Here is a 20,409-nt window from a genome sequence, read left to right as displayed (position 1 = left end):
AACGGGCACGCACTCCTTCAGCGCTCACAGCGTCCCAGGTGGGAATCGAACCCAGGAGCTTCTAGCTGTGAGGCGACAGCGCTTACCACTGCACGCCCCTACTGACTGGGCTGAAGCAGCATGGTGGACTTAGCTCTCCCATTGGTGCTGAAATGTTTCAGTCGATGCCGGATGGAAATCCCATTCTGCTCCCTGCAAGCTCTGCAATTGGCTCCCACCCGCTCTCACTGCGGCTGCGATATTTGGATTTCCTGTCCACCCCACCCGTGTCGAATCGGTATGCCTCTGCTGCTGTACGTGTTGAATCTGCTGAGCTCAAATGCCTGTGCCGCTGCCTTTGAACCAATAACAACAGCAGCGCTAGTCGCTAGCTCGTTGCTACACGCCGAAAACGATTGATGTGGATTATGCAATAAAGCCAGCCTGCATGGTACGTTTGGTGGATGGCTGTAAAGAGCCTTTTTCCCCTCTCGTCCACAGTGAAAGCCTTCCCCAGCCAGACTCTCCCAGCCCCTTTGCTGGGAGAGTCTGGCAAGAAAGACTAGATGCACCCAAACAACCCAACGACCCCAACACCAGGCAACACACACACACACACACACCAGGCTCCTGCAAGACAGGGCCTTTTTCACCAGCAGCCAGTTTGTGTCTAAAATGCAGGAAGTAACACAGGTGCAAGCAAATATTAATGAGGGTTTCCAACTTCCAATCCATTCAAGTGTTCCAGGGCCCTCGTTAATGTTTTGCTTGCACCTGTGCTACTCCCTGCCTTTTAGACACAACATGGCTGAGGTGAAAAACTAATGGTGGCGGACGGTGTGGGAAGTCGTGGTAGTGTGGTTATGTCTTGTTTGTTCCCTTCTATTGATTATTAAGAAAAGAAAATAATAAAGAGTGAAAGAGTGCAAGGCTGGAAAGAGGGGCAGGCCAGGCATGCCACTGCCCTGGCTTTTCCCTCAGCTTCTCATGTTACTTACACACACACACACACACACACACACACACACACACACACACACACACACACACACACACACACAGCTAAATAAACCTGTTGCAATCCCACAGTTTGAAGACCACTGTGGCATGGTGTGAGGGTCAACCTAATGCCAGGGATGTAAATTCGTCAGAGAAAAAACAAACAAGTTGCGACCACTGGCACACTCTGACAGTTTATCAAGCACACATGCTCCGTGCAGTACTGGCCTGGGTCTATCATGGGGACAATATAGTCTCAGCACCTTTCCAACACAACCCGTGGGACACTGAGCAGTTGTGTACGCTGCTTGCGTGTCCCATAATGATAACATACAGCGGCCGGTGAAACTGGGCCAGTACCAAATGCGTCGGGGTAGCTCACCAGCAGGTTTCTACTGCACCGGAACTGAAGTGTGCCTGTATGGGTGCAACAGGGTGCACTTATGCATGGGGAAACGTGATTTATAAAACTCTATGTGCATTTCAGACAGTGCCGCATTCATGATGAGCCGCCGTGTGAGTTTCCCAGTGGACTGGAAAGCGCTAAATGCTTCATTTCTGATGACATCATCAGTGATGTCACAATGAAATTGAAACAGAACCAACATTGCCAAATTTTATATACTAGGGATCTCACGCTCAATTCCTAGGCTCGCCCGCTATCCGGGGTCGCCCGTCCTGCAGCTGACATCACTGATGATGTCATCAGTGGGATTTATGACATCACTGATGATGTCACAGTGGGATTTATGACATCACTGATGATGTCACAGTGGAATTTATGACATCACAGTGGGACAATCACAGTGACTACGTTTACATGCGCACAATATTCCGGTTTTTGCCCATATTCGGAAAATGACAATATTCCGACTAAATGAATAATCCACTAATATTCCTTTTTACATGCAGCTGTAGCTCGCCCTCCCCGACATGTGAGGGAGGGGGGGGAGAGAGAGATGCAGGTAGGCAGAGTTTTTCTGTTGAGAATAAACAGAGCAGCGCGATTCAATCTTACCAGGATCACTTGGTCCATTTCAGGAGCTTGCTGCTGGAAAGTTTGGCATTGCGATTATTTGCACATCAAAGTCTTTCATAAAAAGTAGGCTAGTAGCATACGTTATTACCTCGCAGGCTCGACTTCCGTGGGCACCAATCGATGTTTCTCATCTCCTCCTCCCAATCAGACATGTGGGCTTTTCTTTTTGTATGCCAGAGATGACAGATTATATGATTATTTCACCTCTTCTAGCACTTTCTAGCACACATCAGTTGACCACAAACAGGCAACATGCATCGCAAACTGCGGTAAAAACCCTGATTGAGATGCATATTCCGAATGCGCTGTATACATGATCAAAGAATCCTCCTAAAACCCGAATAATACTGGAATAACCCAGATGTCGACTATTAATCGGAAAATGATCAATTCGGAAAAAGGCCAAATTCAGAAAATGCAACTGGAATGCTGTTTACATGACCCTTATCAAATTCAAATATTGTCATTTCCCGAATAATAGTGGAATATTGTGTGCATGTAAACGTAGTCACTGGGATAGAGAAACAGAGCCCCAGCTCCCATTTATATATACGGTACTGATGATGATGATGTATATATATATATATTAGGGGTGGGGGAAAAAATCGATTCACCTAAGTATCGCGATTTTTAATGTCACGATTTTTTGGATCGATCTTTTATTCCAGAATCGATAATCGCAAATTAGTCAGGCCACTCACTGAACAGCAGGCCAGGCGCCGCCTACTGGTTTACTAGTGGTTTTATTACTTTATTAGTTAGTCTGAAGTAATAATTACACTTCAGGGTTAAAGTGGGTGCATCTCATTGTAAAATTGGACTTCAAACGGCCCAAATCTGGCTTCAAACGGCCCAAATTTCACGCGCGTTGGCCCATATCGGCCTGGCCTGCTTGGTATCTAATGCCCGGCCTGAATTATGATCCCAGTCCGCCCCTGTTTTTAACTATATCGCCCAGCCCTACTCATGATATATAATATACAGTCTCTAGTGTATGATTCAACTTTTCCCATGTTCTAATCTAGTGTAAAAAAGCAAACAAACTGAAAAAATAAAAGAAAAAAATAAACAAAAATCGCAATAAATCGTAATATCGAATCGCAATAATCGTAGAATCGCAATACTTAAGAATCGCAATATAAATCGAATCGGCACCCAAGAATCGTGATAGTATCGAATCGGGAGATAAGTGAATCGCCACAGCCCTAATATATATATACCGTAAATTCCGGACTATAAGGCGCACCGGTATATAAGCCGCAGCACCAAAATTGACTGTTTTTTTCTTATATAAGCCGCACCGGTCTATAAGCCGCGGGTGTTTTGATGTTTAATTACCATATGAAAGGGTTCGTGCACAGAGAGGAATGTCGGGAAAGAGATGGCTGTTTGGGGAAGCTCCCATTTATTAACATTTCAACAAAACAAAACAAAAGTCAGGTCACTAATCCCCAGACAAAATCACACAACAATAGGCTATATGTGCAGCAAACGGCTGTAACCAGAGAAGTCAAGTCACTAATCCTCGTCTTCCTCTTCTTCCTGCGTACTGAAACCACCAAAGTCCTCATCTTCAGTGTCGGAAACGAACAGGTTCAGGGTGGCTTCGTCAACCACTCTCCTCTCTCCTTCATTGTCACTCAAAACCAACGAACTCCTCTTCGTCACTGTCGGCATCGAACAGCCTCTGAAGCCTCTGACGGCCCTCAGCGCCAGCTGTGGCGGCGTCATCCTCTTCATCCCGCAGCAGTCCAGCGTTTTGGAACCCGTTGGTGATTGTGGATGTTTTCACACTCCTATAATATTCCGTGATCTTCCTTTGTGTGAATTCGCCGAAGTTTGTGATTTTCTCCTGGTAGTCGGGAGGGAGTTGTTCAGTAGTTCTCGCCCGGACGGACAGTCCCTTTCGTCTCATGAATCGGAAGCACCAAGATGGCCCACCTCTGAAATGTTCAATTTTCATTTCGGTGGCGACTGTTTTGGCCTTCAGTCGGATCTGCACCGTGGAAACGCCTCGGCCGTCTGCTCTCTGGGTCAACACCCAATCTTCAAGGGAATCTTCAAGTTCGGGCCATCTGCTTTTATGACCTCTGAAGGACTTTTTGGTCTTCTTGCACTGAGACAGTTCCTCCTGCTGCACCGTCCAACGCCTCACCATTGACTCATCGATGCCCAGGTTACGCGCTGCTGCTCTGTTTCCCTCTTTTAATGCGAGATTGACTGCTTTCAACTTGAAAGCTGCGTCGTGTGAATTTCTGCGTACCTTCCCCATGGTAAGTGAGAGTGTTGCTTCTACTGCTCGTCTTGTTGTGAATATTCCTTGATCTTCCTTTGTGTGAATTCGCCGAAGTTTGTGATTTTCTCCTGGTAGTCGGGGGAGGGAGTTGTTGGCCGAGTGGCCGTTTGCTTACCGTAATTACCATATGTAAGTGGTCACGCACAGAGGGGATTGTCGGGAAAGAGATGGCTGTTTGAGGAAGCTCCCATTTACCGTATTACCGTAACATTTCAACAAAACAACATAACACAACACCACCGTTGTTTATTTTTACAGTGCACACAGTGTCCGCGGTGTGGTGAAAAGAGGGCAAGAGAGGAAATTAAAACAGAAGTGGATTTATAGTTAGAAAGAGTGCTAAAAAAGAGAGATTTTATTTGTATTTTTTTTTTTTTTCTGAAAAAATCCATAGATAAGCCGCACCGTTATATAAGCCGCAGGGGCCAAAAAACGGGAAAAAAGCCGCGGCTTATAGTCCGGAATTTACGGTATATATATATATACACTGTATATATATGTGTATATACATATACAGGGCTTAAAATTCGGCACGGGATTGCGGGAATCCCGCACATTTTACCGAATTCCCACATATTTTCAATTTATAAAAGGGGGAGTAATCCCGCAATGGTTTGCGCAGACAGATCTATGCAAGCGAAACAGCTGTCTGTCTGACCCACTGAGCACAGACTGTAGAAAGAGATGCAGGATAGCCAAGCGAATGTGATTGGATGAACGTTTGACACTAGGCCAATCAGAGGCAGAGAGGGGCGGGTAATGGCTTCGCCTAGCCTTCACCATCATGGGGAAAAAAGGAAAAAAATATCGCGTCCCTCAGTCCTCTCTTGACATCAACGCACCTCTGCTGATTTCTCGGTGGGTAGACAGCTGCTTGCAAACATGATAGATCGCTGGCTAAAAAGGAAAACTAGTCCTCAGAAGGGGGACCCGCTCAGGAAAAACAAACAGGACAAGTCGAACAACAAGGCACTTCTAGCTGAAACATCAACACCGAGCAACGTGGTCAGTGTCAGTGATGTTTAGCGTTACGTTATTGACGATGAAGAATCTGATATCGATAATGACGTTAATTAATAACGTTAATCCTCCTTATGCCGAGTACCAGTGATGTCAACGATGTTGTTGCACTCGCCACTCAAATGGCGTTTCTCATAAAGCAGCCGTGAAAATCTGGTGGAAGGATTTTCAATAAAAAGTGAAACGACACAGATGGTTTATAGCAGGGGTGCCCAAATTATTTCCCATGAAGGGCCAAAACTCAATCTGGATGGAGGGCCGAGGGCCAAAATTAAACGTTGTGGAATTACATTAAAATGTATTGTGTTTTATAGAAAATTAACATTCTAAATCTAAAATAACATTTCAATATAATACGGTAATCTACTTTTTATCTGTTTGGTAATTGTAATAATTTGCAATTGGTTATATATATTTAAAAAAACATCTGCATTTGTGGGGAGCTTAAACATTTAATCAGTAAACACCCAGTTAAAAACTGTTGTATTTTCCACCTTTATAATCAAGAGAGAAATTTGACTTAATTCACAACTTGAAAAATCCTCAAGGTACTTTGAAAATCAGTTTCGTAGTGGCGACGTATATTGTACTCTTTCAAAACAGCCACTCTCTGTCTGTAAATGAGACAAACCGCTGTTGAATTTACTTCGGTAAAAAAATACTCGTCTTGCCACTCCGTCCTAAACTTTCTTTTGTCAGTGTGCCACTGCCGTGATGATGATCTGTCCATCTTGCTGAGCTGTGTAAAGCCAGTTACTGGGGAGGGATCAAATATCAGACCTCACCCCCCAACCAGGTGATTCAGCCAACCAATCAGGAGCAATCAATCCTCAGATAGCAATGCCTCACACCCGTGTGATAGAGTCGGGGAGAGAGAATACCAGCTGCACAAAATTAACGTTAATCGTAGATAGAAGAGTCCCGACTTCTCCATTCAGGTGTGGACTGCATAATCGGGCACGTCGGGCAACTGCCCGGTGGCCTGGCCTGCAAAAAAACCCAAAGCCAAACTTGGCCCGCGGGCCCCAAATTGGTCACCACTGGTTTATAGTCACTTCAATAGAACTCTCCCCAATGCAAAATTCAAACCGGTTTAGTTGCCAGTAATGACAGTAAGAAAGACAGATGTAGTGAGCAAAGATGGATGATTTAATATTCCATAGCTCTGACCTAACCAAATCAAACTGACATCACTATTGTGAACACAAAACAAAGAACACTTCTGATATAATATGATATTAGTGTTTTAGTAGAGTGTATCACTCAATACAAAAAAAGTAGCTGCCGCCAACAACATCCTAAACTCGATGTGAAGCATGTCTCTCGCTTTTGGCTACACATTCCCCAAACATTATAATTTTGACATGTTAACACGTTGACTGCCAATGACGTGTTAATACGTCAAAAAAAATCCAACTGTTGACTGCCAATGACGTGTTAATACGTCAAAAAAAAGATTTATTTTTTTTTGACCGTGGGATGTGCATCTAACCCTTTTACATCTCTTATATAAATATTGGAGCCACCAAACGTGTACAACCCATTCCACCGCCCACTAAGTGGCGACAGTGCTCTCCCAGACTAGAAAAAGCAGAGCCAAAACTGCAGGGGAACGCGCGATGAAACCATTCTCATACTGTAGAATGGATTGGCGAAAACGCTTTCGCTTTCGCGCTGATTGCTGGCGGTGAGGGATTGCAAATTTGCATAATAGATTACGGGTGGAACACACTTTGAAACACGCAGCATAAATAAGACCAGAATCGCAAAAGCTTCATCAAAGCTCTCAACCGAAACTCCAAGAAACGAGCGAGCCCATCCAGACTTGCCCAGCGGCCGCCAGCAGACAGGAGCAGCAGCAAAGCAGTGAGCCTGGTGACGCGAGGTTACAGCAGCAGCAGAAACGAGCTTGTGACACGCCCGCTGCAGCCAAGAAGAACACACACGGAGGGAGGAGTTTGAAGGAGAGGGGTGTTTCCTGCTGTTATGGAGGAAATTACTGTTCAAAACTATTGTTTAGATGTCTGACGTCTTACTGATGCCAAAAATGAATGGTTAAAGTGACTGTTCTATCGAATTTCACAAAAAGCTATTTATCTCAGCTTAAATTTTCAGACGCTGAAACCATGCTGTATTCAAGTGCTAATGCCTACATAACTACTAACTCTACAAACTAACTCTTTTAGACAGAGAAAGCACACATTCTATTAGTTCTTTTGAGATATTTTGTGTTCACAAAATCTTAGCAGAAAAGAATCCTCGGGTCTTGAAAGATGAGCCAGAATCCTCAAAAAAAACCTCTGGCAGAAGCTACCTACAGTAAAAAAAAAAAAACGGCTGGCAGTGAATGTGTTAACACATTTTGTGATTAGATTTTGTGAACACACAATATCTCAAAAGAACTAATAGAATGTGTGCTTTCTCTGTCTAAAAGAGTTAGTTTGTAGAGTTAGTAGTTATGTAAGCATTAGCAGTTGAATACAGCATGGTTTCAGCGTCAGAAAAATTATTCTGAGATAAACGGCTTTTTGTGAAATTCGATAGAACAGTCACTTTAACCATTCATTTTTGGCATCAGTAAGACGTCAGACATCTAAACAATAGTTTTGAACAGTAATTTCCTCCATAACAGCAGGAAACACCCCTCTACTTCAAACTCCTCCCTCCGTGTGTGTTCTTCTTGGCTGCAGCGGGCATGTCACAAGCTCGTTGCTGCTGCTGCTGTAACCTCGCGTCACCAGGCTCACTGCTTCTGCTGCTGCTGCCTGTCTGCTGGCGGCCGCTGTGCAAGTCTGGATCGGCTCGCTCGTTTCTTGTGGTTTGTGTTGAGAGCTTTGATGAAGCTTTTGCGATTCTGGTCTTATTTATGCTGCGTGTTTCAAAGTGTGTTCCACCCGTAATCTATTATGCAAATTTGCAATCCCGCACCGCCAGCAATCAGCGCGAAAACGAAAGCGTTTCCATTTTCACGAGAATGGCTTCCTCACACTGCTTTTTGCTTGCCTTCCTCTAGTCTGGGAGAGCACTGTCGCCACTTAGTGGGTCGGTGGAATGGGTTGTACACGTTGTACACGTCCAATACTTATATAAGAGATGTAAAAGGGTTAGATGCACATCCCACGGTCAAAAAAAAAAAAAATCATTTTTTTGACGTATTAACACGTTCACTGCCAATGACGAGTTATCTCGGCTTACAGAATCCAACCGTTCACTGCCAAAGACGAGTTATCTCGGCTTAAAAAAAAAAAAAAAATTTGACGGTGGGACGTTGATCTAACCCTTTTACGTCTCCTACACCAGAATTGGAGGTATTGAATGTGTATAATCTATTTTACCGACCCACTGAGTGGCGACAGTGCTCTCCCGACAGAGAGAAAGCCAACCAAAAACAGCCGCGGGAGCAAGCCATTCTCAAGGAAATGGCTTGGCGATTTTACAGTCATCAGTCACCAGACTCGCCCGAGAGCGGCCGCGCCAGCAGCAGCACACAGAGAGCGGAGAGCGGTGCTGGCGTGGGGGATTGCAAATTTGCATAATAGATTATGGGTGAAACACACTTTGAAACACCCGCAGAAAGGCCAGAATCGCACGCATTCCGAAAACCCAGAAACGAACGAGCCTCATTCTCATACTGTAGGCGAAAACGCTTTCACGCTGCTGCACACCGGCGCACAACGGTGGGGGGTTCCAAAAATAGACTGGGTGGGCAGCATAAAGCCTAGAATCGCACAAAGCTTCATCAAAGCTCTCAACCGAAAATCCAAGAAACGATTGAGTCCCATCCACAGTCCACACTCGCCACACTCGCCGACGAGGGGCCGCCAGAGAGGGAGGCTGCTCACTGCTCAGACAGGCAGGAGAAACTGGCTTGTGACAAACGCCACCAGACACGCCCACGGAGGGAGGAGTTTAAAGGAGAGGGTGTTCAGAACTATATTGTTCAGATGTCTGATCTCTCACTGATGCCAAAAATAAATGGTTAAAGTGACTGTTCTGCCTGTTTGATTGAATTTCACAAAACTGCGATTATCTCAGCTTCCTGTCTCACACGCTGAAACCATGCTGTACTCAACGGCTAATATCTACATAACTACTAACTCTACAAACTAACTCTTTTAGACAGAGAAAGCACACATTCTATTAGTACTTTTGTGAACTTCGTGTTCACAAAGTCCAAGCAGAAAATTATCCTCGGCTCTTGTAAAATGAGCCAGAATCCTCAAAAAACGGCTTGGCAGAAGCTACCTACAGTAAAAAAAAAATGGCTGGCAGTGAATGTGTTAATACGTCATTGGCAGTCAACCGTTGGATTTTTTTTGACGGATTAATACGTCATTGGCAGTGAACGTGTTAATAAGGAAAATTATTTCAGCTTCTTTCTGTAGTTAAATGAAGAAAAAGTGCAGTATTACTTAAGTATTTTATTTGTATCAAATGACAAATCCAATCCTTTACATATTTTTAAATGCTGCATAAATGTCCTTGAGTCAGACTGAACTTCTGTAATATCTGAATCTTATGTAAACTGTCATATAATTTAGTGGATTCAAATAAAACTGTGTGTGTGTGTGTGTGTGTGTGTGTGTGTGTGTGTGTGTGTGTGTGTGTGTGTGTGTGTGTGTGTGTGTGTGTGTGTGTGTGTGTGTGTGTGTGTGTGTGACATGTGTGTGTGTGTGACATGTGTGTGTGTGTGGGTGTGTGCGACTGTGTGCACATGTCCACCAACCTTTCAGTGGCTGCTTGACCTCTCCGTTCTCCCTCTTGATCTCGTTCATCACCTTGTGTGTCTTCTTCTCCTTCTCTCGCTCTCTCTCTTTGACCTTCTTCTGCTCTCTCTCTCTCTCTTTGACCTTGTCCTTATCGGGCTGTTCTGTGGAGCAAGAGTGGAGCTTTTTCACGTCTTGATGCTACAGTAGAAACACACAGCTGATTTACTCATTGACACACGGAGACACCAGTGTTGGGCAAGTTACTTTCAAAATGTAATATACTACATATTACTAGTCACTTTCATTTTAAAGTAATAAGTTACTTTACAACATGACTCTGTGTAGAGTAAATCGTTACTTATTACACTACTTTTGCATTACTTTCACCAAAATAACAGCAGTAGCAGAATGACATCGCTGCCCCGGAACCACCCCGACAAATAATTTAGTAGTGGTTTTTTACATAAAAACACACAATTTGATTAGGAAATGATTGTATCTTTATTTAAATACATGCTTTGATAATAAATAAATAAATACTCAATTTGTAACTTGTGTTACTTAACAAAGTAACTGGTATATATATATATAATTATACCATGTATAGTAGGGGTGGGGGAAAAAATCGATTCACCTAAGTATCGCGATTTTTAATGTCACGATTTTTTGAATCGATCTTTTATTCCAGAATCGATAATCGCAAAAGAAAAGAAAAAAATAATAATAATTGGGTGCTTGCAGTCAGGCCACTCACTGAACAGCAGGCCAGCCGCCGCCTACTGGTTTACTAGTGGTTTTATTACTTTATTAGTAGGGCTGTGGCGATTCACTTATCTCCCGATTCGATACTATCACGATTCTTGGGTGCCGATTCGATTTATATTGCGATTCTTAAGTATTGCGATTCTACGATTATTGCGATTCGATATTACGATTTATTGCGATTTTTGTTTATTTTTTTCTTTTATTTTTTCAGTTTGTTTGCTTTTTTACACTAGATTAGAACATGGGAAAAGTTGAATCATACACTAGAGACTGTATATTATATATCATGAGTAGGGCTGGGCGATATAGTTAAAAACAGGGGCGGACTGGGATCATAATTCAGGCCGGGCATTAGATACCAAGCAGGCCAGGCCGATATGGGCCAACGCGCGTGAAATTTGGGCCGTTTGAAGCCAGATTTGGGCCGTTTGAAGTCCAATTTTACAATGAGATGCACCCACTTTAACCCTGAAGTGTAATTATTACTTAAGACTAACTAATAAAGTAATAAAACCACTAGTAAACCAGTAGGCGGCGCCTGGCCTGCTGTTCAGTGAGTGGCCTGACTGCAAGCACCCAAAAAAAAAAAAAAAAAAAAAAAAAAAAAAAATTAATTTGCGATTATCGATTCTGGAATAAAAGATAGATCCAAAAAATCGTGACATTAAAAATCGCGATACTTAGGTGAATCGATTTTTTCCCCCACCCCTATTTATTAGTTAGTCTGAAGTAATAATTACACTTCAGGGTTAAAGTGGGTGCATCTCATTGTAAAATTGGACTTCAAACGGCCCAAATCTGGCTTCAAACGGCCCAAATTGGGCTTCAAACGGCCCAAATTTCAAGCGCGTCGGCCCATATCGGCCTGGCCTGCTTGGTATCTAATGCCCGGCCTGAATTATGATCCCAGTCCGCCCCTGTTTTTAACTATATCGCCCAGCCCTACTCATGATATATACAGTCTCTAGTGTATGATTCAACTTTTCCCATGTTCTAATCTAGTGTAAAAAAGCAAACAAACTGAAAAAAGAAAAGAAAAAAATAAACAAAAATCGCAATAAATCGTAATATCGAATCGCAATAATCGTAGAATCGCAATACTTAAGAATCGCAATATAAATCGAATCGGCACCCAAGAATCGTGATAGTATCGAATCGGGAGATAAGTGAATCGCCACAGCCCTAATGTATAGTGTATGTATAGTGTACATTGCCCCCCAAGCCAACGCAACAAACGCAGCCAAGGAACTCCACCGCGCAATCAGCGCACAGGAGCTTAAACAACCGGAAACAGCAATGATCCTGGCAGGCGACTTCAATAGAGTCAACCTGAGGAAGCGCTTGCCTACACTCCACCAGCACATCAACTTCCACACACGGGGAAAACGCACACTGGACCAGTGTTACACGAACATCAAACACTGCTACAAGGCTACACCCCGCCCCTCCTTCGGCAGATCGGACCACGCCTCCATCCTGCTCGTTCCCAGGTACCATCAAAAGCTCAAGCGACACCCCCCGGCCTTCCGAACTGCCCACTGCTGGTCAGACCAATCAGAGGACATCCTGAGAGTCTGCTTCGACCAAACAGCATGGGAAGAGTTCAAGGCTGCAGGAGACCTGGACGAATATGCAGACACGGTAACAGGCTTCATACAAAAATGCACAGAGGATATAATCCCCCAAAAAATAATAAAACTAATGCCAAACCAGAAACCCTGGATCAACAGTGACGTCCGGGCAGCCCTCCACGCCAGGACCACCGCCTTCAACTCTGGAACACCAGAGGAATACAAGCAGACAAGATATGCCCTCCGAACCACTTTAAAAAGAGCACGGAGAGAATATGGCAGGCAGCTGGAGGCAAAACTGGACTCCAACAACCCCAGACACCTGTGGAGAGGACTCCATGCTGCCACAGACTTCAAAGGGGAAAAACAGCAAAACGCCAACGCGTCACCCACCCTGCCAGACGAACTCAACGCGTTCTACGCTAGGTTTGACCCCTCTGCCAGAGCGCCCCCCCTCCTCCCCCCCTCCCCCCCACCAGCCCCCCTCCCCCCCTCCTCTCCAACCCCCCCTGCCACCTCTCCCCCCATCACCCCTCCTCCTCTCCGCCCCCCCACCACCCCTCCTCCTCTCCTCCCCCCCACCACTCCTCCTCTCCTCCCCCCCACCACCCTCACTGCCCTCCTCCCCCCGACCACCTCCCCGCCACCTCTCCCCCCCACCCCCCCCTCCTCCCCTCAGCACCCCCACCCCCTCCCATTCCCACCTAACCACCAACCCCCCCCACCTCCCACCCCCCACAGATCCAGACCGCCCTCTCACCATCACTGAGGATGAGGTGCACCGGTCGTTCCTGCGCATCAACCCACGCAAGGCGGCCGGCCCGGACGCCATCCCCGGGCGGGTCCTCAAGGCCTGCGCCCACCAGCTGGCAGCCGTATTCACAGACATTTTCAACCAGTCTCTCTCCCTCCCACGAGTTCCCTCCTGCTTCAAAGCAGCGACAATCATCCCCATTCCCAAGCAGCAGAAAGTGACCAGCCTCAATGACTGGCGCCCAATAGCCCTCACACCAATAGCCAGCAAGTGCTTTAAAAAGCTGGTCATATCAAAGATCCGCCCCACACTCCCCCCGGACCACGACCCGCTACAATTTGCGTACCGCCCCAACAGGAGCACAGCGGACGCAGTAGCACACGTGCTCCACACCGCCATGTCCCACCTGGAGGGGAAGGACACCTATGTAAGAATGCTGTTCGTGGACTACAGCTCAGCATTCAACACCATAGTACCCTCCAGGCTGGTACGCAAGCTCAAGGATCTGGGACTAAACACAGCAATGTGCGACTGGATCCTGGATTTCCTGACAGACTGCCGCCAGGTGGTGAGGGTGGGCAACCTCACCTCCTCCCCACTGACCATCAGCATAGGAGCGCCCCAGGGGTGCGTCTCCAGCCCCTTCTGGTACGACCTCTACACCCACGACTGCGTGGCGACTCAAACTTCGAACACCATCGTGAAGTTTGCAGATGACACAGCAGTCGTGGGGCTGATCTCGGGGGGCGACGAGACGGCCTACAGAGAGGAGGTGGGGGCCCTGGAACAATGGTGCCAGGACAACCACCTCTCTCTGAACGTCTCCAAGACCAAGGAGATCATTGTGGACTACAGGAGGGGGGGGGGGGGCACACCCCCCAATCACCATCAACGGCACAGTGGTGGAAAGGGTGGACAGCTTCAAGTACCTGGGAGTCAACATCCACCAGGACCTGACTTGGGCCGGTCACACCGCCACTGTTGTCAAAAAGACCCAACAGCGACTACACGGACTCAGGCGCCTGAAGAAATTTGGGCTAAGGCCAGAAATCCTTAGGGACTTCTACAGAGGCACCATTGAAAGCCTGCTGACTGGCTGCTTCACCACCTGGTACGGGAACTGTACCACCATGGACCGCAGGGCGCTACGGAGAGTGAGACTTGCCAGGACTGCATGAACTGTAGGGCTGGGTTCAAAAAATCGATTCTCCGATTTTTAATCGATTTTCATTTTAATCCTCGATTATCGATTCATATGTCCAGAGATCGATTTTTTATTATTATTATTATTATTATTATTTATTTATTTTAATAAACAGGCTAAAATATTATGCTGTGTGTGGTAGTTGAAACATAGTTTCAAGTTGACGTTCATTTATCTTTGTAGTTGAAACAAAAACATAAATACTGTAGGCTACATGAATGGAAATGTTTGATCATTAATATCTACTTTTAGAAATTATATAGGCTGAAATCAAATCACTGTGCATAATTGTGAAAGTGTCTTTATTGACAGATGAAAAGGCTGTTATTTACCCTTTGTCACCACCTGGTGAGTAAATATATGTGTAACTAAAACCATTAAAATTGACAACAGGTCTGCAACTTTTTTCCCCGTGTATCTACTTGGCTGGTTGGGAACCCCTGTGTTACATAACTGGACATGTAATTCAGGGTACAGATCAAAAAACATTTTGAAACATATTGAAATCGATCGAATCGGAATCGAATCGAATCGAATCGAAATTAATCGATTCGCAACCTTGTGAATCGGAATCGAATCGATTCTTGAAATTTGAACCAATACCCAGCTCTAATGAACTGTATAATCAGCGGTGCCTCAGGAGGTCCCTGAAGATCATCAAAGACACAAACCATCCCCACAACAGCCTGTTCTCCCTGTTACCCTCAGGGAGGAGATACAGGGTTCCAAAAGCACGCACAAATCGCTTGAGGAACAGTTTCTTCCCGCAGGCCACGAGACTCCTTAACTCATTCACCGCCAAAGACGTCTTTGACGTGTTATCAGGAATAGCCCTCCCCGCCAATGACGTGTTTGACGTGTTTTTGTTTTTATTAGTGCAGCGCGTAGTTCAAAGACTTCCCCAGCCTGTGACATGGTATCAGGTCCATGGCCTCAAAGACAAGCCGACAACACGTGAACAAACACATACCGCAGCTGTTGTTTTGAAATGAGCAGGAGGAAAAACAGAAAACAGAGAAACGCGCTTCCTTGTGCAGAGAGGAGAAACGCCATTGAAACGCCCCTCGGCGCGCTGCACGAGCTGGTCGGCTTGCTGCAGGGCAGCGGACATCGATCAGTTGTTCGCGGTAGTCAAACCCGTGACCAACATGATCGATCCTGGTCCCTGGACCCCGTTCCTGTGTGCCACCCCGAAAGAGACGAGACGGAGTCACAACTTTGTGAGCAGGAGGAGAACAGCAGCCTCGCCACAGAAATTGCTTTCACACAGAGCCAAGCAGCACGGCCACTTTCCTGTCGAGGGCGAGGAAGACTGGACTCCAATGCGACAGGACCCGGATGATCTCGCGGTAAGGAGTGTGTGTGTGTGTGTGTGTGTGTGTGTGTGTGTGTGTGTGAGAGAGACTACACTGATCTCTGCATTCTATGATCGTATAGTTTACTGAGACACTAGTAGACGACTACACTGTCTCTGTACTAAATGTGATTATATAGTTTACTGAGGATATGTTGCTTTTATTTCAGATGAGGAGCCGATTGTGAGCCCACATCTCAGAATGAGGTCAGGACGGTCAGGACGGTCATTTAGGTCTGCTAAATGACGAAATGTAATGTAATGTAAAGAGACACACATGGGCCCCGCGCACACACACACACATTCACACTCACTCACACTGAGTAAACTGTATTGTTGAATGTAAAAAAAGCACTTCATGTATATATATATATATATATATATATATATATATATATATATATATATATATTTTTTTTTTTTTTTTTGTCATTTGTGTCATAACGAATAATATTTACATGTCTGATGTCAATACAGTTCAAAATAAAAGAATTGAGAGCGAGTTCTGCCTGAGATTGTGTCCTTTACAAAAATGCAATTTTCTGCAATTTCTCTTCTCAGAGAGACCTTTTTGGTGAAAACAAGGTGTATATAAATGGCTATAAGTAGAGTACAGAACATGCTAAAAGCTCACTTTTTTTTCTCTGGTGAACCCAGAGACGTACATCTTCATTTTGAGGTATTGCAAATCACTTTGGTGCTAATAGATAATTTACTGTGGGTCTTGAAAGATGACCAACAATTATGAAAATCTTTGGCCTGTGCTAAATATTGGCAGTCCTAAACTGGCCATGAATGAGTTAACATACACAAATAGTGTAGTAGCTGTACTGTAACGTACTGTAGCTGCTACCATTACGTATGTCTAATGTTTAATTGTATGTTTAATAAGGTATATGCTATTTGCACCTGTATGTCAAATACGTCGAATTTAAAATGTTTAAGCACGTCTTAGTATTATATTATTAGTAAGTATGCACATGACATGCGCACCTATGTGCAGTGAATATGCCACTGTCTCTGACTTGTCTTATCACTATACTGCCTTATTGCTTGTTGTGTCTCTTGTTGTTTTTGCACTCATATGCCCTGTTATATTTGTACTATGTTGTAAACGGAGTCCACAGCACAAGAATTTCACACGTGATACTTGTACCATGGAGTGACAATAAAAATCTTGAATCTTGAATCTATAATATTACTGAAATCCTATTGGTAATAAGTTATATTACTGAGTTACTGCTAAAAGTAATATATTACATGTATGTATGTTACTTTTGTAATACCCCCAACACTGAGAGGCACACACACATTGTGAAAAAGGTGCTTTGGCTTCAATCAATTCCCTAACCCCGTATCTGAACTTTTACTATGGATACATGCATTGGGGAAGTGGCCCAAATAGAGGTGAAAATTATCATACAAGTCAAAACTCAATCAAACTCAAATCCTGCATAGGGAAGGACAAAAACATTTACATCACTTTTCTTTAAACAATTTTAAAGTTCTAAATAAATACACATGTACAAAATGTGTCTATTATGAACGAGTGCTCGAGCACTCGCGCGCGCGAGCGGGGGGGGGGGGGGGGTCTGTGTGATTACTATGGTAATGACTGAGCAGGGGTAATTTGCTGTATATGGGGCTGTTCACACATAACGTTTGCATTTTTGCATGGAAAAAGCGCTACCTGCAGCATTTTTTGTCAGCAGAGGGACTGACTGTGATATTAGGTTTATTAGGTTTATTATCTAAAGCCTACCTCAGACAGTATCTCCGATGGTTGGATGGATGGCATTAGCGCTTTGGAGCAGACAAGTTGTGAAACAAGCGAATGCATTTCCAATAGCCTACATGTCCATTGTCCAGCAATGTCAGGTTATTGTCCAGTATCATCCATTTTACTTTATGATCACTGTTACACTAACGTAAATCCATGGATTACAAGGTCCGGTGTTCTGCCAAAAAGTGAAAACTGACCAGTGTGATTAACGTTACAGCTGCAGCTGAATAGTGATCACCATGAAGCGATTGTCTCCCAAAAAGTTATTCTTTCTCCACATTTCTTGTGACTACCGTTATGGGAAACGACAGTGTAGTCAGTAAACTAGCATTACTGCAAAGTTTTGAATGAGTTTTATCGGGCGTGCGCTATGAAGAAGTCTGCGTATCCTTCGGGAGCATACTGTATCTTCAGCCACCATTTTCGGGATGAGCTGGAAAACTTCCGGTTAAAACTTTCAAAATAATGTTACTTAAACAAAAGTAAATAGCTTATTGATGCACGTTGGAGGAGAAAAGGTATTTCGACGAATGAAGCAGCAAACCTTGTATCAAAATACTCATTGTGATGTTAATGTATATGGCGTGAAACTGTGGCTGTAACGCATTACTCAAAATAAATAAGGTTACGTTACAATAAGCGTTTTATTTTGAAAGCAACAAAGCGGACGATGTACTTGTACATTCTGGCTGACTTGACGCCCGTGCAGTTCATGCTGCCAGATCCACATGACGATGCGTGCGTAGATCTTCTAGACCATTTTTAAAGGGGTGCGGAGTGGGGCGAGTACCCGAACAGCAGAAACGTTACTCGAATACTGACGTTATGAACGAGTGCTCGAGTAGCCGAGTACTCGCGCCCATCCCTAATGTGGAAGCTCTACTTTACTACTCTTTCCTTTCACTGCTGCAACAAGGTCATCGCTGCAGCCAGCTCCTACTCATCTCTCTCCTGGTTCTGCAAATGATGGAACCAAATTCCCATTCCTGTCAAGACAGCAGTCAATCCCTGTCTTCACTCCTGACCTGAAAACTTCAATCTCTCTCCTTCCATCCCCCATCCTCCCTCATGGAACATGGCGGAACGCCATAGACGGTCTAAAAAATATGGACAGAGTCAGCGTGACGTCACCCATTGATTTTTGGACTCGCGTTTTGAAGCCTGGTGTCGCCATCCCCATCTTGGGGTTCTTGTGCAGCTCACATGAGACCAAAATCTTCCCAAAAGCGCTAATTTAGCGTTTGCGCTCGTTTAATGCCATGCGCAATGCAAATTGGGGGCGGACACAAGCGCATGCCTGTGATAACTGTACTGGGCATTGGCTGCCACAAGCCAAAGCAGGCGTTTCAGCGCTAAAATGTGGTGATAGATGGCATTGCGCTATCGTCAGCAGCGCGCAATTACTTTGCGCTAAGAGTTTTGAAAAGGACCTCTTACGTGTAAATACCTCTCTGCGCTGGGTGCGCTGCACGGAGATTACCGTTGCGCTCCCAGCGCAGAGAGAGGTATTTGCGCAGTGGAAAGTGGAATTCGTTTTGGATATGTCATTACGCACAGCCTTGCCACGCCAAGACATCAAATTATGCTGCTAAAATTGGGTATTAGCAGATAATTCAGTGAGGCAATCTGAATCAACTATAACTTACTGAGAAACTTTTATCACATCGCAAAGAGGGAAATTAATTGAGAAAACTTGTTGGACAATGGACATAGGCTATTTACCTTCATAAGCCGGAGGTTCGTTGGCACCACAGACGATCTGTCAATAAGCTCTCTCTGTCCTCGCACGAGTGAGTACACTCTATTACGCATGGAGATAATTACAGCATATTGCATGCCTCGCGCAAACAAACCATTGCGAGACGGGAATCTATTGGATTTGATTGACGTAATGCCCAGCTTTGCCTGGCCACGCCTGTGAATAATTCTGGTAGTTAACTCATTGAGTGCCAAGGACGAGTATAGTCGTCAATTCGAATAGTAACGTAGAGTGCCAAAGACTGCGTTTTTTTTGACGGTGGGACGTGGATCAAAGCCTCGTGCATCTCCTGTAAAAATATTGTAGATATTGAAGGTGTATAACCTATTTTACGAACCCATTAGGTGGCGACAGTGCTCTCCAGATTAGAGAAAGTTGAGGAAAAAAAGCAGAAAAAGCCCTGTGATGAAAGAGAAACCGATGCATGAGCCAGAGCGGCACAGGTTGCTCTAGCTGCCTGGAGCCAACGTTAGCTGCGAACAGCAGTCAATCCGCTCCCACAAATGAGCCCCTCTGTCTCTGCTGCATAGTTTCTCCACACGATTAGCTGCCAGAAAATAAAAACAAAGCCAAACCATTCTCATGAGAATGGTTTGGCTTTTCAGTGTCGCGCTGGGAGCCGGCGCACAAGGCTGAGCGCTCCGAAAATAGACTGGGTGCAGCGCACTTTGAAACGCGCAGCAGAAAGCCTATAATCGGACGCAGCTTCATCCCAGCTCACAACCGAAACCCCAGAAACGCAGACGAACGCGAGCCCGATCCAGACTCCCCCGACGAGCGGCCGCCATCCGAACGTGGATCCGTAAGGCAGCAGAGCCTGCCATAGCAGGCAGCAGAGACTCGCCTGACACACGCAGCAGCCAGCAGAGCGAGCAGAGCCACCAGAGACACTCCCACGGAGGAGGAGTTTGGAGTTGAGGGGGGTGTGGGTGCTGTTTATTGAAGGAAATTACTGTTCAGATGTTTCAGGTCAGAAAATATTAGCTTCAGAGTCAGTGAATGTGCTTGAAATGCTTCATTTCACAAAAGGCTGAATATCTCAGCTTCTAATTTGAAACGCCTGTTTTTGCTCGAAACAACCTATCTTCTCCGGCTCATAACTAAAGAACGGAAAATGGTATCAATAAACTTTTTTTTGCTGATGATACAATAGAGTCTCCTCGTTCTTTGTGCGTGT

General features: G+C 45.0%; 1 protein-coding gene across 1 annotated transcript in view; it reads right to left on the bottom strand.

Moving 5' to 3' along the window:
• LOC310800023 (uncharacterized protein) overlaps positions 1 to 20,409 on the bottom strand; it is a gene marked incomplete at both ends in the record, with an annotated part of 172,320 nt that overhangs the window by 141,577 nt on the left and 10,334 nt on the right. The window contains one exon of the mRNA XM_083662620.1: positions 10,060 to 10,203. Within this exon, the coding sequence (XP_083518746.1) occupies positions 10,060 to 10,203 (144 nt within the window). The remainder of the gene's footprint in view (positions 1 to 10,059; positions 10,204 to 20,409) is intronic.

This window comes from Poromitra crassiceps (assembly GCF_964638095.1).
Source record: "Poromitra crassiceps genome assembly, chromosome: 2".
NCBI classification, from domain to species: Eukaryota; Metazoa; Chordata; class Actinopteri; order Beryciformes; family Melamphaidae; genus Poromitra; species Poromitra crassiceps.
The sequence above is the reverse complement of the archived record's forward strand: the minus strand, read 5'-3'. Positions and strand labels throughout refer to the sequence as shown.